We start from the raw sequence: 20273 nt of genomic DNA, 5'->3' as shown, positions 1-20273 counted from the left end.
ACTATAGACCTATATCTGTAACGTCGATCAGTTGTAGAATTTTGGAACACGTATTATGTTCGAGTATAATGTCTTTTCTGGAGACTAGAAATCTACTCTGTAGGAATCAGCATGGGTTTCGAAAAAGACGGTCGTGTGAAACCCAGCTCGCGCTATTCGTCCACGTGACTCAGCGGGCCTTAGACATGGGTTCACAGGTAGATGCCATGTTTCTTGACTTCCGCAAGGCGTTTGACACAGTTCCCCACAGTCGTTTAATGAACAAAGTAAGAGCATACGGACTATCAGATCAATTGTGTGATTGGATTGAGGAGTTCCTAGGTAACAGAACGCAGCATGTCATTCTCAATGGAGAGAAGTCTTCCGAAGTAAGAGTGATTTCAGGTGTGCCGCAGGGGAGTGTCATAGGACCGTTGCTATTCACAATATACATAAATGACCTGGTGGATGACATCGGAAGTTCACTGAGGCTTTTTGCAGATGATGCTGTGGTGTATCGAGAGGTTGCAACAATGGAAAATTGTACTGAAATGCAGGAGGATCTGCAGCGAATTGACGCATGGTGCACGGAATGGCAATTGAATCTCAATGTAGACAAGTGTAATGTGATGCGAATACATAGAAAGATAGGTCCCTTATCATTTAGCTACAAAATAGCAGGTCAGCAACTGGAAGCAGTTAATTCCATAAATTATCTGGGAGTACTCATTAGGAGTGATTTAAAATGGAATGATCATATAAAGTTGATCGTCGGTAAAGCAGATGCCAGACTGAGATTCATTGGAAGAATCCTAAGGAAATGCAATCCGACAACAAAGGAAGTAGGTTACAGTACGCTTGTTCGCCCAATGCTTGAATACTGCTCAGCAGTGTGGGATCCGCACCAGGTAGGGTTGATAGAAGAGATAGAGAAGATCCAATGGAGAGCAGTGCACTTCGTTACAGGATCATTTAGTAATTGCGAAAGCGTTACGGAGATGATAGATAAACTCCAGTGGAAGACTCTGCAGGAGAGACGCTCAGTAGCTCGGTACGGGCTTTTGTTAAAGTTTCGAGAACATACTTTCACCGAAGAGTCAAGCAGTATATTGCTCCCTCCTACGTATATCTCGCGAAGAGACCATGAGGATAAAATCAGAGAGATTAGAGCCCACACAGAAGCATACAGACAATCCTTCTTTCCACGTACAATACGAGACTGGAATAGAAGGGAGAACCGATAGAGGTACTCAGGGTACCCTCCGCCACACACTGTCAGGTGGCGTGCGGAGTATGGATGTAGATGTAGATGTAGATGTAGATGTAGAAGTAAAGGAAATATGAACAACAAGAGACAGAAAAGGTGTTCTTCTATACTTACTGTGTAAATTCATTTCACAGTCAACTTTCTCAGTCTCCACTCTCTGCTTTAGGATTTCTGTAAAACATCTGGTACATATGAGCAGTACAGTAGCATATTAACGACTTCTTGATTAACCTGCCATCGTTGAAAAGATAACATTGCATAGCATATGACATATTCTTTTCCCTCTCATACTGTCCCCCCCCCCACCCCCCCCCTCTCTCTCTCTCTCTCTCTCTCTCTCTCTCTCTCTCTCTCTCTCTCTCTCTCTCTCTCTCTCTCTCTCTCCCTCCCTCCCCCCCCCCCCTCTCCCTCTCCCCTTTTTCCGTAAGCTATGCTATTGAAATAAAATATGCACTCAATGTCTGCAAAATGAAAAGTCCAATGCCTGTGTAGTGCACACTATCTCCTTACCTACTGACACAATTTTTTTTCCATTGTGTGTGTGTGTGTGTGTGTGTGTGTGTGTGTGTGTGTGTGTGTGTGTGTGTGGTGTTGGGTTTATTTTCTTCGAAGACCTGGTTGGCAGAAAGCTTACTTTCCGATAGTCTTGTTGTTATGCCTACTTGCGACTCAGCATCTCCGCTATATTGTGAGAAGCAACTATCCTTTTCATAATATTGTTACATTTCATCCTGGATTGTACCATAATTTTATTTAGATTACTAAAATCTTTAAAAGCATAGCTCTCATTTCGATGGCTTTAAGGATTGTGTACGCTCTTTCTCTTTATAAGTGCAACCATAGTCCAGGTAAACAGACTACTTGCATTTTTCTTTTTAACTTTTGCTATAGCAAAATCTGCATCATGTGTGAGGAACATACACTCTGCCATGAGGAACTTATGTTAGACGTTTTTCAACCCTTCCTCAGTCATTTATCAACAAACGTAACTCCACTATTGTGAAATCCTTATTTTGGTTATTCATCTTACAACATTATTCACACATCGCTGCACATCTTCATTGGAACCATTGCTCCTTTTGGTTTTTGTGCAAAATATTTTTCTTTAGTTTGCTTCATTCATAAATATTTGTTTCTTTGTAAACATTCCATTTTACCTTATTGGATTTGTTTTCTTTACCAATGTCACTGATTACATTAACTCAAACAGTTGTTAAATCGGCCATAATTTTAGTTCGTTACGTGTTCAGTAGATCATTTGGATGACCTTTTTTTCGAAATGATGTGGAATGAGTCATGTATGGAAGGATCTGTGGGCGATAAACAGTTTAGATAAAAAGAGAATAGGAGCTTTTGAATTGTGGTGTTACAGAAGAATGCTGAAAATTAGATGGGTCGATTGCCTAACTAGTGAGGAGGTATTGAATAGCAAGGGAGACAAGAAATTTGTGGCACAACTTGACCAGAAGGAGGTATCAGTTGATGGACACTTTCAGAGATGTCAAGGGATCACAGATTTAATATTGGAGTGAAGTAGGAATGGTAAAAATCATAGAAGCAGACCAAGAGATGACTACAGTAAGCAGATTCAGAAAGAAGTAGGTTGCAGTAGTTATTCAGAGATTAAGAGGTTCACACAAGATAGAGTAGCATAGAGAGCTGTATCGAATTAGTCTTCGGGCTGAAGACCGCAGCAACAGCAATAACAACAACAGTATTGTCTACAAAAAGTACTATTTCTGCTTGTTGAATGTTCAGTGAAGGTCATTCACATGTACACACATCAAAAAAAGTTTTGCGTCACCTCAGTTCCGAGAGTTCTTTAACCTGTACAGAAAATTGGAATAGAGATCATTATCAACATCATTTCTGCCCTTTTTATTGCTCATTAAAACCACACATTTCATGTTGATCACCATACAGCAACACCTGCAGAGGTGGTGGCCCAGATTGCTGTGCACACTGGTACCTCTAATACCCAGTAGCATGTCCTCCTGCATTGATGCGTGCCTGTATTCGTCATGGCATACTATCCACAAGTTCATCAAGGCATTGGTGGTCCAGATTATCCCACTCCTCAACGGCAATTTGGCATAGATCGCTCAGAATGGTTGGTGGGTCACGTTGTCCATAAACAGCCTTTTTCAGTCTATCCCAGGCATGTTAAGTAGGGTTCACGTCTGGAGAACGTGATGGCCACTCTAGTCGAGCGATGTCGTTATCCTGAAGGAATTCATTCACAAGATGTGCATGATGAGGGTGCCAGTTGTCGTCCATGAAGACAAATGCCTCGCCAATATGCTGCCGATATGGTTGCCCTATCGGTCGGAGGATGGCATTCATGTATCGTACACCCATTATGGCACCTTCCATGACCAGCAGCGGTGTACTTTGGCCCCACATAATGCCACTGCAGTACAGCAGGGAACCTCCACCTTGCTGCACTCGGTGGACAGTGTGTCTAAGGCGTTCAGCCTGACTGAGTTGCTGCCAACACATCTTCGACGATTGTCTGGTTGAAGCCATAAGCAACACTCATTGGTGAAGAGAATGTGGTGCCAATCCTGGAGCAGTCCATTCGGCATGTTGATGGGCCCATCAATACCGTGCTGCATGGTGTCGTGGTTGCAAAGACGGATCTCGCCATGGACGTCGGGAGTGAAGTTGTGCATCATGCAGCCTATTGTGAACAATTTGAGTCGTAACACGATGTCCTGTGGCTGCACAAAAAGCTTTATTCAACATGGTGGCATTGCTGTCAGTGTCCCTCTAACCCCTAATCTGTAGGTGGTGGTCATCCACTGCAGTAGTAGCCCTCGGGTGGCCTGAGCGAGGCATCTCTATCTCCAGCATGTCCAAATAACATCGCTTTGGTTCACTCCAAGACCCAAGCACGACTTGCGCCCCATCCTCACAGCTTTAATTCTGCCAGTACCTCGTCTCCTACCTTCCAAACTTTACAGTTCTGCTAGATTCGCCGGAGAGCTTATGTAAAGTTTGGAAGGTAGGAGACGAGGTACTGGCAGAAGTAAAGCTGTGAGGACGGGGCGTGAGTCGTGCTTGGGTACCTCAGTTGGTAGAGCACTTGCCCGCGAAAGGCAAAGGTCCTGAGTTCGAGTCTCGGTCCGGCACACATTTCTCAGGAAGTTTCAAAACTTAAGTTGCAAATAACATGCTCCATTTACAACAACAAAACATAGAGTGCGCAAAAATGTCTGCCGACAGCAAAGTGTATCATAGGCTTTAGGACAATCCTTAGGAAATGCAATCTGAAAACAAAGGAAGTAGGTTACAGTACCCTTGTTCGCCCACTGCTTGAATATTGCTCAGCAGTGTAGGATCCGTATCAGATAGGGTTGATAGAAGAGATAGAAAAGATCCAACTGAGAGCAGCGCGCTTCGTTACAGGATCATTTAGTAATTGTGAAAGCGTTACGGAGATGATAGATAAACTCCAGTGGAAGACTCTGCAGGAGAGACGCTCAGTAGCTCAGTACAGGCGTTTGTTGAAGTTTCGAGAACATACCTTCACTGAGGAGTCAAGCAGTATATTGCTTCCTCCTACATATATCTCGCGAAGAGACCGTGAGGATAAAATCAGAGAGATCAGAGCCCACCCAGAAGCATACCAACAATCCTTCTTTCCATGAACAATACGAGACTGGGATAAAGGGGAGAACCGATAGAGGTGTTCAGGGTACCCTCCACCACACACCGTCAGGTGACTTGTGGAGTATGGATGTAGATGTAGACAAAGACTATGCAGTACTTTGTAACAGCAAACTGCTTTCAAAGAGCGTGATGTCACAACTGTCTACATTTCTAACAGGTTGCAGGAAAGTATTTCAAATGGCGGTTTGAGAAGTGTTGCAATTTAATTTTCTTTTAAGCAAGATGAATTATATTACTTGTGAGAATGTGTGATGAATTTCTTAATCGCACAGTGTTTGACTCTCACTCAAAAGTTAGCACTTTGAGGACCAGCCACTCAGAAACATTTTGGAGCCAGAAGACCAGACATTTTTGTCATTAATTAAAATTTTACTGCGACATTTGTGTTTGACATATCTTAAAGGATAATACGAAAAAAAGAAAAAAAAGTACTGATATTGTACATGAAAGCTTAGGTTTTCTTGTAGCGATACTGTATGTATATTAATTCAAACCATTAATTTTGTCCTATTTTGTGTGTTCATGCTATTTAACAGTGATGTTGCTATTGGATGACTACATCACGTGTTCTGTGCTCTGAATATCTGCTGTCATTGGCTGGTGAGCTATGATTGGCTGACAAAACCCATCACTGTCTTGATTTCAGTGCTTCAGAAGTTAACATGCTATGTTTGAGCGAATTTGTATTTATACTTTCACAATAGTAAAATGCATTTACGTGTAGCTGTGCATCAAAGATCTTCCCAAAACTTTCTTTTCCCAGGTTTTATTTTCTAAAGTGCCAAGTAATGTGGATTCCGCCTGGAACTACTAGACTGATTCAACCTCTCGATAAAAAATTTTTGCAACAGTGGAAAGCATTTTTCAGGAAATTATCAGACAACATAATTTCTGATACCTCTCTCTCATTTCAGGTTTGCAAGCGGACCAGTATTCTTAAGCTCATTTGTGCATTACCAGTTTTCTACACACGCTTTACCAATTTGCCAATGCCTGGTATGCAGCGCAGTATGCAGAACAATAGCTGGGACCATTTCTGACTCCATCCCAGTTCTGTCTAAATAAAATTAGTGGTTATTGTGAAGTGCCTGATTGCATCAAATTTTCCTTTGCCCGGTGTGCCTGGTGCAAGAAAAATCTGTCTTTCAGTTGACACTTCACATTTTTGTGACGTCTACAGGGAATAAAAGAAGAACTGTTTCACTGATAGTCAAATGTACAACATCGAAACATTATTATAAGGAATGGCCTACAGGAATTGTTATAAAATGTAGTATTGCAAGACACATCTCATCTCATTTCAAAAAATTAAAACTCCTCATTCATGGAAGTCGTCTGTGACATCAAACACTGCAATGATTTTGTTTTCTGTGCTAGCTACTTTGTCAGAATTACATGTGCAAGAATTGAACTGTTGATATGCTGTTGTTCAAAAAAATGTTGGTATAGCTTAAGCCAGAATTTCATGGGAGCAAACAAAATAACAAGCATTAGCAAAAGAGAATTCTATCTGGTGTACCCAGTAGGCCTCTTGCAGGTCTTTCAACTGGGTGTCACTGCAACCTTACGTGTCCCTAACCTTCCCCAGTTACCTAATTGGAAAACTGAGACCTGCGGTTTAAAGTGGAATCCGAACCACTCCAACATCTGTGAGAAGTGAATGCTCAGTTAAAATCATAGTCAAAAAGTTGTGGTCTGAACGGGATTTGATTCTGTACTCCCTGGACCACAACGTGGGCTCTTCGCCAATAGAACATTTTTTTCGGGGGGGGAGGGGGGGGTGATGAATATGACCATTCGACCTTACCTGTACGTGTATTGGAAATACTAGCTGTGCTGCCTCTTTGAGATGATGCTTGATGTCAGTAATTAGTGTTCTGTTTACATATTTCCCCTCGGTGGTAATGAGAAGCCAGGTAAAAATGGTAGCCGACATACGAGGAAAATCTTGGACCAGTGCTAAGGAGAGATGGAGATGCAATTCCGTGTAAAGTGCACGATCCCCACACGTGTCGCGCTTCCATACAAATTGAGACACTTAAATTCTTACTCCGTTAAGAACAGTGCGCTTGCCATCCAATATAATCTTCACTGAATAGCAAAGTTGTGCACTGTGGCTCTAACAAGATAAAGTTGTATCCTGTATTCCTAACATTAGCTCCCAAAACTAAAAACTGGCAACACAGTGTTCATAGGCAGTGTCGCTACCTCGTGTTTTCTTCTGTTTCCTCTAGTATAAACATTTCTTCCCATATACAAGGAAATGGAAGCGAACTTTCTGCAAATGCTCATATACACGTGTTTTCTTCCATTCACTGTGCCATAAACCAGGCTTTAGGTGCTTAAAATTGGTGTCTGTGAACTCTGGATAATTCCGCTATGCGGTGTTGCGTGAGTGATTCGCCGAGTTGTGCACTAGGCAGGCAGGGATGTACAAATCAGTGTTATGAGCTGTTCTTCGTGTGGCAAAAATGTGTAATTTCAACAATTTTTTTTACGAAATACTTGCAGTGTTTCTTAGCAGCTAAAAAGTTGGCAGTGCATTTCTTTCATTGTCTTCTTCCTGTGTAAAAAATTTCAGGGTAGGTTTTGACATGTCTTATTGGACCATTCCCTTGTTTGTATTTCTTACTTACCAGTTTCGCTCTCCATATGAACAGTAGCATCATCGGAATATTAACTGCAAAAGATATGAATTGAGTTGATACGGAAAATGTGCATTGATGTTACATAAAGTGCATGTTCTGTTTCCAGTATGGTGACTTATGTTTGAAATTGTCTGACAGCTCTAAAGATTAAACTGGCTGTACTGTAGTACTTAAACTTACATTTAAAGTACAGCAGTAAATGATGACATTGGCAGCACCAAAAATTAAATTGGCTGTGCAACTGTACAAATCCATAAATATAAAATACAAAGAGCGACTTGGTGCTGGTTTCAAAAACTTTTTCAGTTGCTCCCCCTGCATGCAATGCAATGCTAAAGTTTTATAGTTCAAAGGGAAAGTGTACTGTATGTAGAAAATGTATTTTCACCCAGGAAAAGGTGACTTTAACTAGGAGATCTGGGAATTTTTTTTCCTTGTCTGCCTGTGCGCCCTGTCATGATGCTGTAAGATCTCCATATACCCCACACGAGTGTGTGCTGTTGCAGCTTTTACTGAAATATCACTAGCTGCATTTAGCTGTTGCAACAATGAATGTGTGCCTTCTGTGATAGGATGGGTCTCTCGCCGATGTGGACAAGGAAACAAAGGAATAATTTGCTCCATAACAAATTTAAATTGCAATATAGTGGAGGAAGATTTAACCGCAATATTCTGTAATTTGCTTACAGTTGGTGTCAGGCTGTGTGTTTTGTGTGTAAATCATTTTTTTATCTGTTGGGCCAGGCCCCTCATCCACTGGGCATCTCAGTTTTGGCATTGTAGACATTCACAAACACATTCTTTAATTCATGTGGTCCTGTGAAGTGTGGTGAACTAAATTAAAGCTGTAATTTGAACTGCATATGGTGGTGGTGGTGGTAATGTGAAGAAGAAGAAGAAGAAGAAGAAGAAGAAGAAGAACTGTAGTAATAAATAGAAGTAAGATGGCAGTTAGTTAATTTTTTAATTCTGCTGGCGTCATTGAAAGTGAAAATTATTTGGAAGATCCCAAACCTTGCAAAGCCATTTGCGTGATCTGTGGTGTGAGTGCTGAACTGGATATTCCGAACCCAGGTTTTGTTATCGTGTTCAGTCGGCACAGGCATAAAACTAATGTGACTGTCAGTATTTGTCGAGGCACTAGTTGTCAGTTGAGCAGTTTCCATTGTTTGGTTCTGTCAGTGAAAAAAAATGTGGTACATATTTGTTGTGTAAATGCGAATATGCTGTCTGCAAACATGGGCATATTTAAAATAGTGTGTTCTTGAGAAATTTATACAAATTGCTATTTATCCTTGTTTTAGCCTCTTTCTCGTCCGTTGGCAACATATGTCGTACTCTGATGTGCGTTGTTGGATGTATTTATCACTATAGTGGCCAGCACAAAAATAGGGCTTAAAGGCCATCTCGCTACCTTACAGCATTGCCAGTTTTTTTGTATGATACTCTATTTTTAGTCTAGAATATGATGGGTCCAGAATGAGATTTTCACTCTGCAGCGGAGGTGCGCTGATATGAATCTTCTTGGCAAATTAAAACTGTGTGCCAGACCGATACTCGAACTCGGGACCTTTGCCTTTCTCTGCGAAGAAACGTGCGGTGAGTGAGAAAGTGATTAAGAAAACTACAAAATTATTTTTCGTAACATTTCAGACATCGCTATTGTATTGTATCACATACAGAGACAAATTACTTCCACGATATTCCGTGCGCAGCAGCGCGTGAGTCATTGTACGCTGTCACAAAGAGTTTTGTTCGGACAGCTCATTTTAATATGCTTTTGAATATTCCCTACTTCCCAAAAATATTTTACTGTCTGCTAATACATATCCTTCATCATTGCATCAATCACTCAAAACGCCAACATATGCTGTGCAAAAGTAATTTTCACTGAAGTCAAACAAAATATTTGTTCGAAAGGTTTCGTGAAAACCGAGTTTTATCTAAATTTGCTGTAAGCCTATTTTTCTCAGCACACAATAAATGTTTGGGGCACAAAAACGTCATTCTTACTACTGCAGTGTCTCTGTCTTGTGTTACAAATTTCGTCCATCATTACAGTTTCTTGCTGGCCAGTGCATTGAAATGACTGGCCAGAATAATCATTTTTATCACGAACATTACCCTGTATTTCTCTAAGCATCGGGTACTATCTTCTGTCGTACCAAAGTAATACAATTCTATGTTCTAGCTTTTTGTAAAAGTTGTCAAATATAGATTTATATGCTCTTCTCGGAGAATTAGAATAGGTGCTGGCACTTGCGTTACTGCACTGTTTATATGTACAGTCGATACAGAAGTACCACAATGTTTCATTGACTGAAAATGAAACATTCTGTCTCTTTAACCACTCCAAGATATCTGCCTTGCACCAATTTGAATGTGACAGCAACAGTCGAATATACATATTCTTAAAAACTTCTCCATTCATTTCTGAATGGCAATTGGATTGGCATGAACTTTTCCACCATGAGAAACAAGTTTGGCCTCTGGTATGAAACCTGTGGTTAATGAACTGGCATTTGCGATGGTTAATCGGCCACCTCTACCAGTAGGGACTTTCAAACCGCCATTTCCTTTAGAGTCGTGTAATGTGTATGTATTGATGTGCTTCTGTGAAACCCAAGTTTCATCCAAGTACACTACAGGCCTGGTGTCTTCAGCACGCAAGAAGTGCATTGTACGCAAAAGCTTCGCTCTTGCTGCTACAATGGCTCTGCGTTCCATTAAGAATTTCTGTCCGTCATTAACTTCTTAAATCCGAAACAGAAGGAGCGGAGAAGACGAAGAACGGAGGTCTGGCTGTATTTTTTTTAGCCGTTAGATACTCTCCTCTGTTGTAATATCCAAAATACAGTTCTATGCACAAGCTCATTGTTAAAATCGTAAAAGTCGGTAGATTTCCGTTCACGTTTGTATCTTTTCTTGGAGAATAAAAATACTCATTCACCTTTGGTGATTCTGCCAGTGACACAGATTTGCTAATAACAGCCTACAGTTGACTTGGAGCTCTAGCAGTAAGTTCACGAATTTGTGCAAAATTTAAGTTACTCTTCGCCTTCATTGTCGGTCAGATCAGTAAAAAATTGAGTACATTTGATATGATAATTCTCGATTGTTCACAAATGTCTTTCTGCCCTTTACGCACACCGACCAGAGGAGTACTACAAGTAGGCCGTTGCTCATGCATTGTTGTTTACCACTGAACATGCCAAAGCACCTTTCTAAAGACATTAAGACACTGAGATCAGGCGTGAACACTCGATGTAGCACGGCTTTCAGATGCTCTGACCTACCGCACCACTAACTGTACCTACATGGCAACAAAGTCGAGAGGCGGTTAAATCACAGCCTGCAGCACCTGCTGGTAGCAGGCAGTGGCCGTGACCTTGAGGGCTCTACTTTTGTGCCGGCCACTTTAAGATTAGAGCCACTTCACACATATTTGAGACAAGGTGTTTTTTGGCAACTTCTCTGGATAATATTAGTTGGAACCTATTGCTAGCTGGTACAGTATCTTAACTTACGAATTCTTTGTTGTTCTTCACGTGTACCCTTTTATTAACTTTTCTGCAGCAACATTTTTAGTGCAAGTAATTATAACTATTCAAAAAAGTCAAAATAGAGCCATGCTCAGACAGTGATCATTGGGGAGCAGATGCAGGAATCCCACATCACCATTCTAGGTGAGGTCCTAGTGAAGGTGCTTTGCTGTTGCTCTGGCCTGTTATGAACTGTCAAGTGTGTATGTCCGCCATACGGATGTATAGTGCAGTGTTGGGTTTGTGTTATTATGGATGAATGGGAGGGAGAGTGTGAAATATGTTGCTGGCACACAGCCTGTTCTTGAATAGCAGTGAGGGGGCTGCAGAACTTAACACACCCATTCGGTGAACAGATCACACTCCACAATGTGTTATGGTCTCACTTCATGGACACTGCAGAGAGAATTGAAATTTCAATCAGGGTTTTGGTATGAGAGTGGTGATCAGAAACTTAACACCACAATTTCTCCTCCCCTTGCTGTCCAGTTACTGACATTGAAAATATCATCCACCAAGAAGATTCGAACCGACTTACTTTTGAATAGCGCCACCATACAGGTGGGACAGATTGTGGTTCTTAAAGGTCCTTTTATTCTCTGATTAGAAGCAAATGGTTACCGTGTCTCAAATCAGCAATGAGGTGGATCATTTTTCCATTTATTGTAATATTTTTGCTTGAAGCTATAAAGTCCTACCTTTCCCTTTTTATCTAATTGTTTTTTCATGTTTCACTTCTTTACATTTATTAATTCTTTAAATCATTTACAGAACCGTGATGGTACAGGAAATTCAGACACTCCAAACAGCCATAAAAATAAAGACGCAGGTAATAAATCAGCAGAAGCTGGAGAGAAAGAAGGGAATCCAAAATTGCCATCATTTGTTAATGTTCCCATGGATGACTATATGGATGAAGATTTACCAGCAACTGTGAGTAAGCTTGATATTAATCATCACCTTAAGAAGTTTATGTTTTAGTGTTATACTACACTACAGCCTGAGTTTTATTCTATGAGTTTAAGCACTGCAAAGTAATGGAAAGTCCAGGTTGGAATATCGGGTTGGAATATCGACAGTATTATGAAGAGGACAGATTGCACTCACTGTAAAGAAGAGACATTGAGTTGCAGATAGACACCATGAAAAGACTGTTGCACATTGAGTTTTCGACCAAAGCCTTCTTCAGAAAGGAAGACATGTACACATTCACAAAAGTGCGCGTGCCCCCCCCCCCCCCCTACCACACACACACACACACACACACACACACACACACACACACACACACACACACACTATTGCCATTTCGTGCATAAGCAGTACAATATGATGTTACAAGTTAGATGCATAGCTGTATTCATCAACTCTCATTGTAATCTGGCGTTAAAGTGATAAAAAGTGCAATGGTATTGAAGGAAATTGATGGAGATCCAAAATATGAAATAATGTGGGTGAAGGGCATGGTTAAAGCAGGCCCAAACGTGGTAATTGGATGTCTACAGGCCCCCTGGCTCAGTAGCTATTGTGGCAGAACACCTGGAGGAAAATTTGAAAAATATTTCAGGTAGAACTCCCCCCCACCCCACCCCACCCCACCCCACCCCTCCCAATGAACCATGGACCTAGCCATTGGTGGGGAGGCTTGCATGCCTGTACGATACAGATAGCCGTACGGTAGGAGAAACCACAACAGAGGGGTATCTGTTGAGAGGCCAGACAAATGTGTGGTTCCTGAAGAGGGGCAGCAGCCTTTTCAGTAGTTGCAGGGGCAACAGTCTGGATGATTGACTAATCTGGCCTTGTAACACTAACCAAAACGGCCTTGCTGTGCTGGTACTGCGAACGGCTGAAAACAAGAGGAAACTACAGCCGCAACTTTTCCCGAGGGCATGCAGCTTTACTGTATGGCGTCCCCTTGGGTAAAATATTCCAAAGGTAAAATAGTCCCCCATTCTGATCTCTGGGCGGGGACTACTCAAGAGGACATCGTTATCAGGAGAAAGAAAACTGGTGTTTTACGGATCGGAGCATGGAATGTCAGATCCCTTAGTCGGGCAGGTAGGTTAGAAAATTTAAAAAGGGAAATGGATAGGTTGAAGTTAGATATAGTGGGAACTAGTGAAGTTCGGTGGCAGGAGGAACAAGACTTTTGGTCAGGTGAATACAGGGTTATAAATACAAAATCAAATAGGGGTAATGCAGGAGTAGGTTTAATAATGGAATAAAAAAAATAGGAGTGTGGATAAGCTACTACAAACAGTATAATGAACGCATTATTGTGGCCAAGATAGACACGAAGCCCATGCCTACTACAGTAGTACAAGTTTATATGCCAACTGCTCTGCAGATGACGAAGAAATTGATGAAATGTATGATGAGATAAAAGAAATTATTCAGGTAGTGAAAGGAGACGAAAATTTAATAGTCATGGGTGACTGGAATTTGACAGTAGGAAAAAGAAAAGAAGGAAACATACTAAGTGAATATGGATTGGGGGTAAGAAATGAAAGAGGAAGCCGCCTGGTAGAATTTTGCACAGAGCATAACTTAATCGTAGCTAACACTTGGTTCCAGAATCATGAAAGAAGGTTGTATACATGGAAGAACCCTGGAGATGCTGACAGGTTTCAGATAGATTATATAATTGTAAGACAAAGATTCAGGAACCAGGTTTTAAATTGTAAGACATTTCCAGGGGCAGATGTGGACTCTGACCACAATCTATTGGTTATGAACTGTAGATTAAAACTGAAGAAACTGCAAAAAGGTGGGAATGTAAGGAGATGGGACCTGGATAAACTGAAAGAACCAGAGGTTGTACAGAGATTCAGGGGGAGTGCAAGGGAACAAATGGCAGGAATGGGTAAAAGAAATACAGTAGAAGAAGAATGGATAGCTTCGAGGGATAAAGTAGTGAAGGCAGCAGAGGATCAAGTAGGTAAAAAGACGAGGGCTGCTAGAAGTCCTTGGGTAACAGAAGAAATATTGAATTTAATTGATGAAAGGAGAAAATATAAAAATGCAGTAAATGAAGCAGGCAAAAAGGAATACAAACGTCTCAAAAATGAGATCGACAGGAAGTGCAAAATGGCTAAGAAGGGATGCCTAGAGGACAAAGGTAAGGATGTGGAGGCTTATCTCACTAGGGTTAAGATACATACTGCATACAGGAAAATTAAAGAGACCTTTGGAGAAAAGAGAACCACTTGAATGAATATCAAGAAATCAGATGGAAACCCAGTTCTAACCAAAGAAGGGAAAGCAGAAAGGTGGAAGGAGTATATAGAGGGTCTATACAAGGGCGATGTACTTGAGGACAATATTATGGAAATGGAAGAGGATGTAGATGAAGATGAAATGGGAGATATGATACTGCGTGAAGAGTTTGACAGAGCACTGAAAGACCTAAGTCGAAACAAGACCCCCGGGAGTAGACAACATTCCATTAGAACTACTGACAGCCTTGGGAGAGCCAGTCCTGGCTAAACTCTACCATCTGGTGAGCAAGATGTATGAGATAGGCGAGATACCCTCAGACTTCAAGAAGAATATAATAATTCAAATCCCAAAGAAAGCAGGTGTTGACAGATGTGAAAATTACCGAACAATCAGTTTAATAAGTAACGGCTGCAAAATACTAACACGAATTCTTTACAGACGAATGGAAAAACTAGTAGAAGCCCACCCCGGGGAAGATCAGTTTGGATTCCGTAGAAACATTGGAACACGTGAGGCAATACTGACCCTACGACTTATCTGAGAAACTAGATTAAGGAAGGGCAAACCTACGATTCTAGCATTTGTAGACTTAGAGAAATCTTTTGACAATGTTGACTGGAATACTCTCTTTCAAATTCTGAAGGTGGCAGGGGTAAAATACAGGGAGCGAAAGGCTATTTACAATCTGAACAGAAACCAGATGGCAGTTATAAGATTCGAGGGACATGAAAGGGGAGCAGTGGTTGGGGAGGGAGTGTGACAGGGTTGTAGCCTATCCCCGATGTTATTCAATCTGTATATTGACAAGCAGTGAAGGAAACAAAAGAAAAATTCAGAGTAAGTATTAAAATCCATGGAGAAGAAATAAATACTTTGAGGTTCGCTGATGACATTGTAATTCTGTCAGAGACAGCAAAGGACTTGGAGGAACAGTTGAATGGAATGGACAGTGTCTTGAAAGGAAGGAATAAGATGAACATCAACAAAAGCAAAACGAGGATAATGGAATGTAGTTGAATTAAGTCGGGTGATGTTGAGGGTATTAGATTAGGAAATGAGACACTTAAAGTGGTAAAGGAGGTTTGCTATTTGGGGAGCAAAATAACTGATGATTGTCGAATTAGAGAGGATAAAAAATGTAGACTGGCAATGGCAAGGAAAGCGTTTCTGAAGAAGAGAAATTTGTTAACATCGAGTATTGATTTAAGTGTCAGGAAGTTGTTTCTGAAAGTATTTGTATGGAGTGTAGTCATGTATGGAAGTGAAACATGGACGATAAATAGTTTAGACAAGAAGAGAATAGAAGCTTTCAAAATGTACTGCTACAGAAGAATGCTGAAGATTAGATGGGTAGATCACATAAGCAATGAGGAGGTATTGAATAGTATTGGGGAGACAAGGAGTTTGTGGCACAACTTGACTAGAAGAAGGGATCGGTTGGTAGGACATGTTCTGAGTCATCAAGGGATCACCAATTTAGTACTGGAGGGCAGTGTGCAGGGTAAAAATCGTAGAGGGAGACCAAGAGATTACTACACTAAGCAGATTCAGAAGGATGTAGGTTGCAGTAGGTACCGGGAGATGAAGCAGCTTGCACAGGATAGAGTAGCATGGAGAGCTGCATCAAACCAGTCTCAGGACTGAAGACAACAACAACAACAACAACAACAACAGATTTCCCACCCATGTCATAGTTCTGGATGGAGATTTTAATTTACCAGATGTAGACTGGGAGACTCAAATGTTTATAACAGGTGGCAGGGACAAAGAATCCATTGAATTTATTTATTTATTTTTATAAAAAGTCCATTATCTGAAAACTACCTTGCGCACTTAAACAGAGAATCGACTCGTGGCGATATTAGACCTTCTGGTGACAAACAGACCTGAATTATTTGAAACAGTTAACGCAGAACAGAGAATCAGCGACCATAAAGTAATTACTGCATCATTGATTTCAGCCGGAAGTAGAAATATTAAAAAAGGTAGGAAGATTTTTTTAGTTTAGCAAAAGTGACAAAAAGCTGATTTCAGAGTACTTGACAGCTCAATGCAAAAGTTTTATCTCAAGTACAGATAGTGTTGAGGATCAGCGGACAAAATTCAAAACCATCATACAATGTGCACTAGATGAGTATGTGTCAAGCAAGGTCTCAAGAGATTGAAAAGAGCCGCCGTGGTACAACAACCGAGTTAGAAAACTGCTGTGGAAGCAAAGGGAACTTCACAGCAAACGTAAACATAGCCAAAGCCTTGAAGACAAACAAAAATTACAGGAAGCGAAATTTAGTTGAGGAGGGCTATGCGATAGGCATTTAATGAATTCAAAAGTAAAGTTCTGTGTACTGACTTGGCAGAAAATCCTAAGAAATTTTAGTCTTATGTCAAAGTGGTAGGTGAATCAAAACAAAATGGCCAGAGACTCTGTGACCAAAATGGTACTGAAACAGAGGGTGACAGACTACATGCTGAAATGCTAAATGTCTTTTTCCAAAACTGTTTCACACACGAAGACTGTACTGTAGTCCCTTCTCTAGATTGTCACACAGATGACAAAATGGTAGATATAAAAATAGATGACAGAGGGGTAGGAAAACAATTTAAATTGCTCAAAAGAGGAAAGGCCGCTGAACCTGATGGGATACCAGTTCGATTTTACACAGAGTACGCGAAGGAACTTGTCCCTTTTTGCAGCGGTGTACCGAGGGTCTCTAGAAGAGCGTAGCATTCCAAAAGATTGGAAAAGGGCACCGGTCATCCCCGTTTTCAGGAAGGGACGTCGAACAGATGTGCAGAACTATAGACCCATGTGTCTAACGTCGATCAGTTGTAGAACTTTGGAACACACATTATGTTCGACTATAATGACTTTCCTGGAGACTAGAAATCTACTCTGTAGGAATCAGCACGGTTTTTGAAAAAGACGATCGTGTGAAACCCAGGTCGCGCTATTCATCCACGAGACTCAGAGGGCCATAGACGCGGGTTCCCAGGTAGATGCCGTGTTTCTTGACTTCTGCAAGGTGTTTGATACAGTTCCCCACAGTCGTTTAATGAACAAAGTAAGAGCATATGGACTATCAGACCAATTGTGTGCTTGGATTGAAGAGTTCCTAAATAACAGAATACAGCATATCATTCTCAATGGAGAGAAGTCTTCCAAAGTAAGAGTTATTTCAGGGTTGCCACAAGCAAGTGTTGTAGGTCCGTTGCTATTCACAATATGTATAAATGACCTTGTGGATAACATCGGAAGTTCACTGAGGCTTTTTGCAGATGATGTAGTGGTATATTGAGAGGTTGTAACAATGGAAAATTGTACTGAAATGCAGGAGGATCTGCAACGAATTGATGCATGGTGCAGGGAATGTCAATTGAATCTCAATGTAGACAAGTGTAATGTGCTGCGAATACATAGAAAGAAAGATCCTTTATGATTTAGCTACAATATAGCTGGTCAACAACTGGAAGTAGTTAATTCCAAAAAATTATCTGGGAGTAGGCATTAGGAGTGATTTAAAATGGAATGACCATATAAAATTAATCGTCAGTAAAGCAGATGCCAGAGTAAGATTCATTGGAAGAATCCTAAGGAAATGCAGTCCGAAAACAAAGGAAGTAGGTTACAGTACACTTGTTCGCCCACCGCTTGAATATTGCTCACCAGTGTGGGATCGGTACCAGATAGGGTTGATAGAAGAGATAGAGAAGACGCAACGGAGAGCAGTACGCTTCGTTACAGGATCATTTAGTAATCGCGAAAGCATTACAGAGATGATAGATAAATTGCAGTGGAAGACTCTGCAAGGGAGACGCTCAGTAGCTCGGTGCGGGCTTTTGTTGAAGATTTGAGAACATACCTTCACTGAGGAGTCAAGTAGTATATTGCTCCCTCCTGCGTATATCTCGGGAAGAGACCATGAGTATAAAATGAGAGAGATTAGAGCCCACAGAGAGGCATACCGACAATCTTTCTTTCCACGAGCAATACTAGACTGGAATGTAAGGGAGAACCGATAGTGGTACTCAAGGTACCCTCCGCCACACACTGTCAGGTGGCTTGCGGAGTATGGATGTAGATGTAGGTGTAGCTGCAGCTGTCAGGTATGGACAATGTGCATACGACTCTCTGTAATGGACAAAGCTCCAGCTACACAGTGGAGGAATGCAGATATTCTGGTCTGGGTAGAAAGAAATGTTCCATTGGATCAATCTGAACATAGCATGTATAAAGCAGAGTTAATGGAATTTGCAGTGCTGTACAAGCCAAACGCTCCACGCTACCAGGCCGACGAACTAGCTTATCCTAAAGGGTGTAGTTTAATCAGGTTTCCTTCATACCGTGCTTATTTAAATCCAGCTGAGGATATGTGGGCCTAGGTGAAAAGTAATGTGGCAGAAAACAAGAAATTTATGTTTCGTGAGGTTGAAATGCTGACAAAAGAAGCTGTTGCAGATGTTGCACCACAGGACTGGTCTCGAGTAATATGTGACTTCTCTTATTTCCATGTTAAGATCTGTTTCTTTTGCGAAAACACAGCAGTGTGTCACTAACATTCTAATGCAGTTTAAAAAGGTATTGAAACAGAATCCTGTAACAGTATAATGTTAAACTAATAACTGAAGGCACGGCAGGTCAGTAATTCATGAAAAACCTCATGCTCAGTGTGAAAATCAGTATGTTAACTTTTTCACCCAAAGCAATTCTCATTTCACCAGCTGGTACTAAAAAGTTACTTTATTTCATTGGTGGAGGGGGGGGGGGGGGACTGTAGTTCCTTGAATGTTATAGTAGATTTGGAAGTTCAAATATTAATCATATGGCAAAATACTCTCCTTTTTGCATGCTATCATTTGCCAAAATCTTTATTTGATATCTCAGACTGTTAATGAGGTACAAGGGGCTTCTTAATATTTCGTACTGGCTTTTTCAGTGGTGCATGCATTCATGACAAGTGCTTTTTTACATACATTCCATTTTTTTGAGACTTCAAAGTTTAAAGACTAATTCAATATGTTACCAACATTTCATATGCAGCAGCGTACGATTTAACATGCACCAAACGCAAATTCATAGCGACCCTTATTTTTCATTGCAAACTTCAAGAATTCTTGGCAGTAGTTTACCTAATAACCAATATCACAATAACTGTGACCATTAGTGATATGATAGGTTCATCATAAAGCTGATGAAATAAGCCTTAAGATATGCAATAATAGAGTTTATTGCCAAATAGTTTCTTTAAAATTGTTTGAATTAGGTAGTAGATTGGCTGGCTTGTACAGCTTGCTGTTCACACAGGCAAGTGATTACATGTGGAGTAGGCTTGGCTTATTGTCACTTGCTGACACACTCACCAAATGCAGTCAACAATGCTTCCCTCCACTTGCTCAGTACTGGACAGTCAAAAGATGCAACTAATTTTAAACACAACATATATGAACAGATGCTGTGTAGTACTACTTTTCCATTTGTTCTGACAATTACTTCTCTCACTATTGTATACATAATAATAACAGCAATTATCACAAGAACATTCTTCTCTTACTGTTAAAAGAAACTAACTATTATCTTTTGGAAAGTGTCTGCCTTTAAATTAGCACTTACACATGTACTTAATATGGTATCTATGATGTATGTAAATATTCTAGAAGTATCTAATCGGGTCTTTTGGACAGCCGAGTAAAATGTTATTGTGTCCATTTGCTGTTAGGATGGGATGTGTGGGCGGTAGTTCCAGATAGTGCAGAATGTGGAACACGGAAAACTTAGTTTTACCATTCATTAATAAAGACGGTGCGACAATGCATTACGCGCATCTGGTAACCCGTCATCACTGTGTCGAGAGCGATACATGTTCGCAACTGGCTGGGCTCAGACAGACTGCTCTTCGTAGCTGGTGGCTGTGTACACGCCACAGCGCGCAACTCAGATTGCATTTC

General features: G+C 40.9%; 1 protein-coding gene across 3 annotated transcripts in view; it reads left to right on the top strand.

Annotated features, from left to right (window-relative positions):
• LOC126281327 (protein tramtrack, beta isoform-like) overlaps positions 1-20273 on the top strand; it is a 137999-nt gene that overhangs the window by 38937 nt on the left and 78789 nt on the right. For all 3 annotated transcript variants that reach the window (XM_049980184.1, XM_049980186.1, XM_049980185.1), the window contains exon 6: positions 11880-12041. In XM_049980184.1, coding sequence (XP_049836141.1) covers positions 11880-12041 — 162 coding nt within the window. The remainder of the gene's footprint in view (positions 1-11879; positions 12042-20273) is intronic.

The sequence above is a fragment of the Schistocerca gregaria genome, chromosome 7 (assembly GCF_023897955.1).
Source record: "Schistocerca gregaria isolate iqSchGreg1 chromosome 7, iqSchGreg1.2, whole genome shotgun sequence".
Lineage (NCBI taxonomy): Eukaryota > Metazoa > Arthropoda > Insecta > Orthoptera > Acrididae > Schistocerca > Schistocerca gregaria.
The sequence above is the reverse complement of the archived record's forward strand: the minus strand, read 5'-3'. Positions and strand labels throughout refer to the sequence as shown.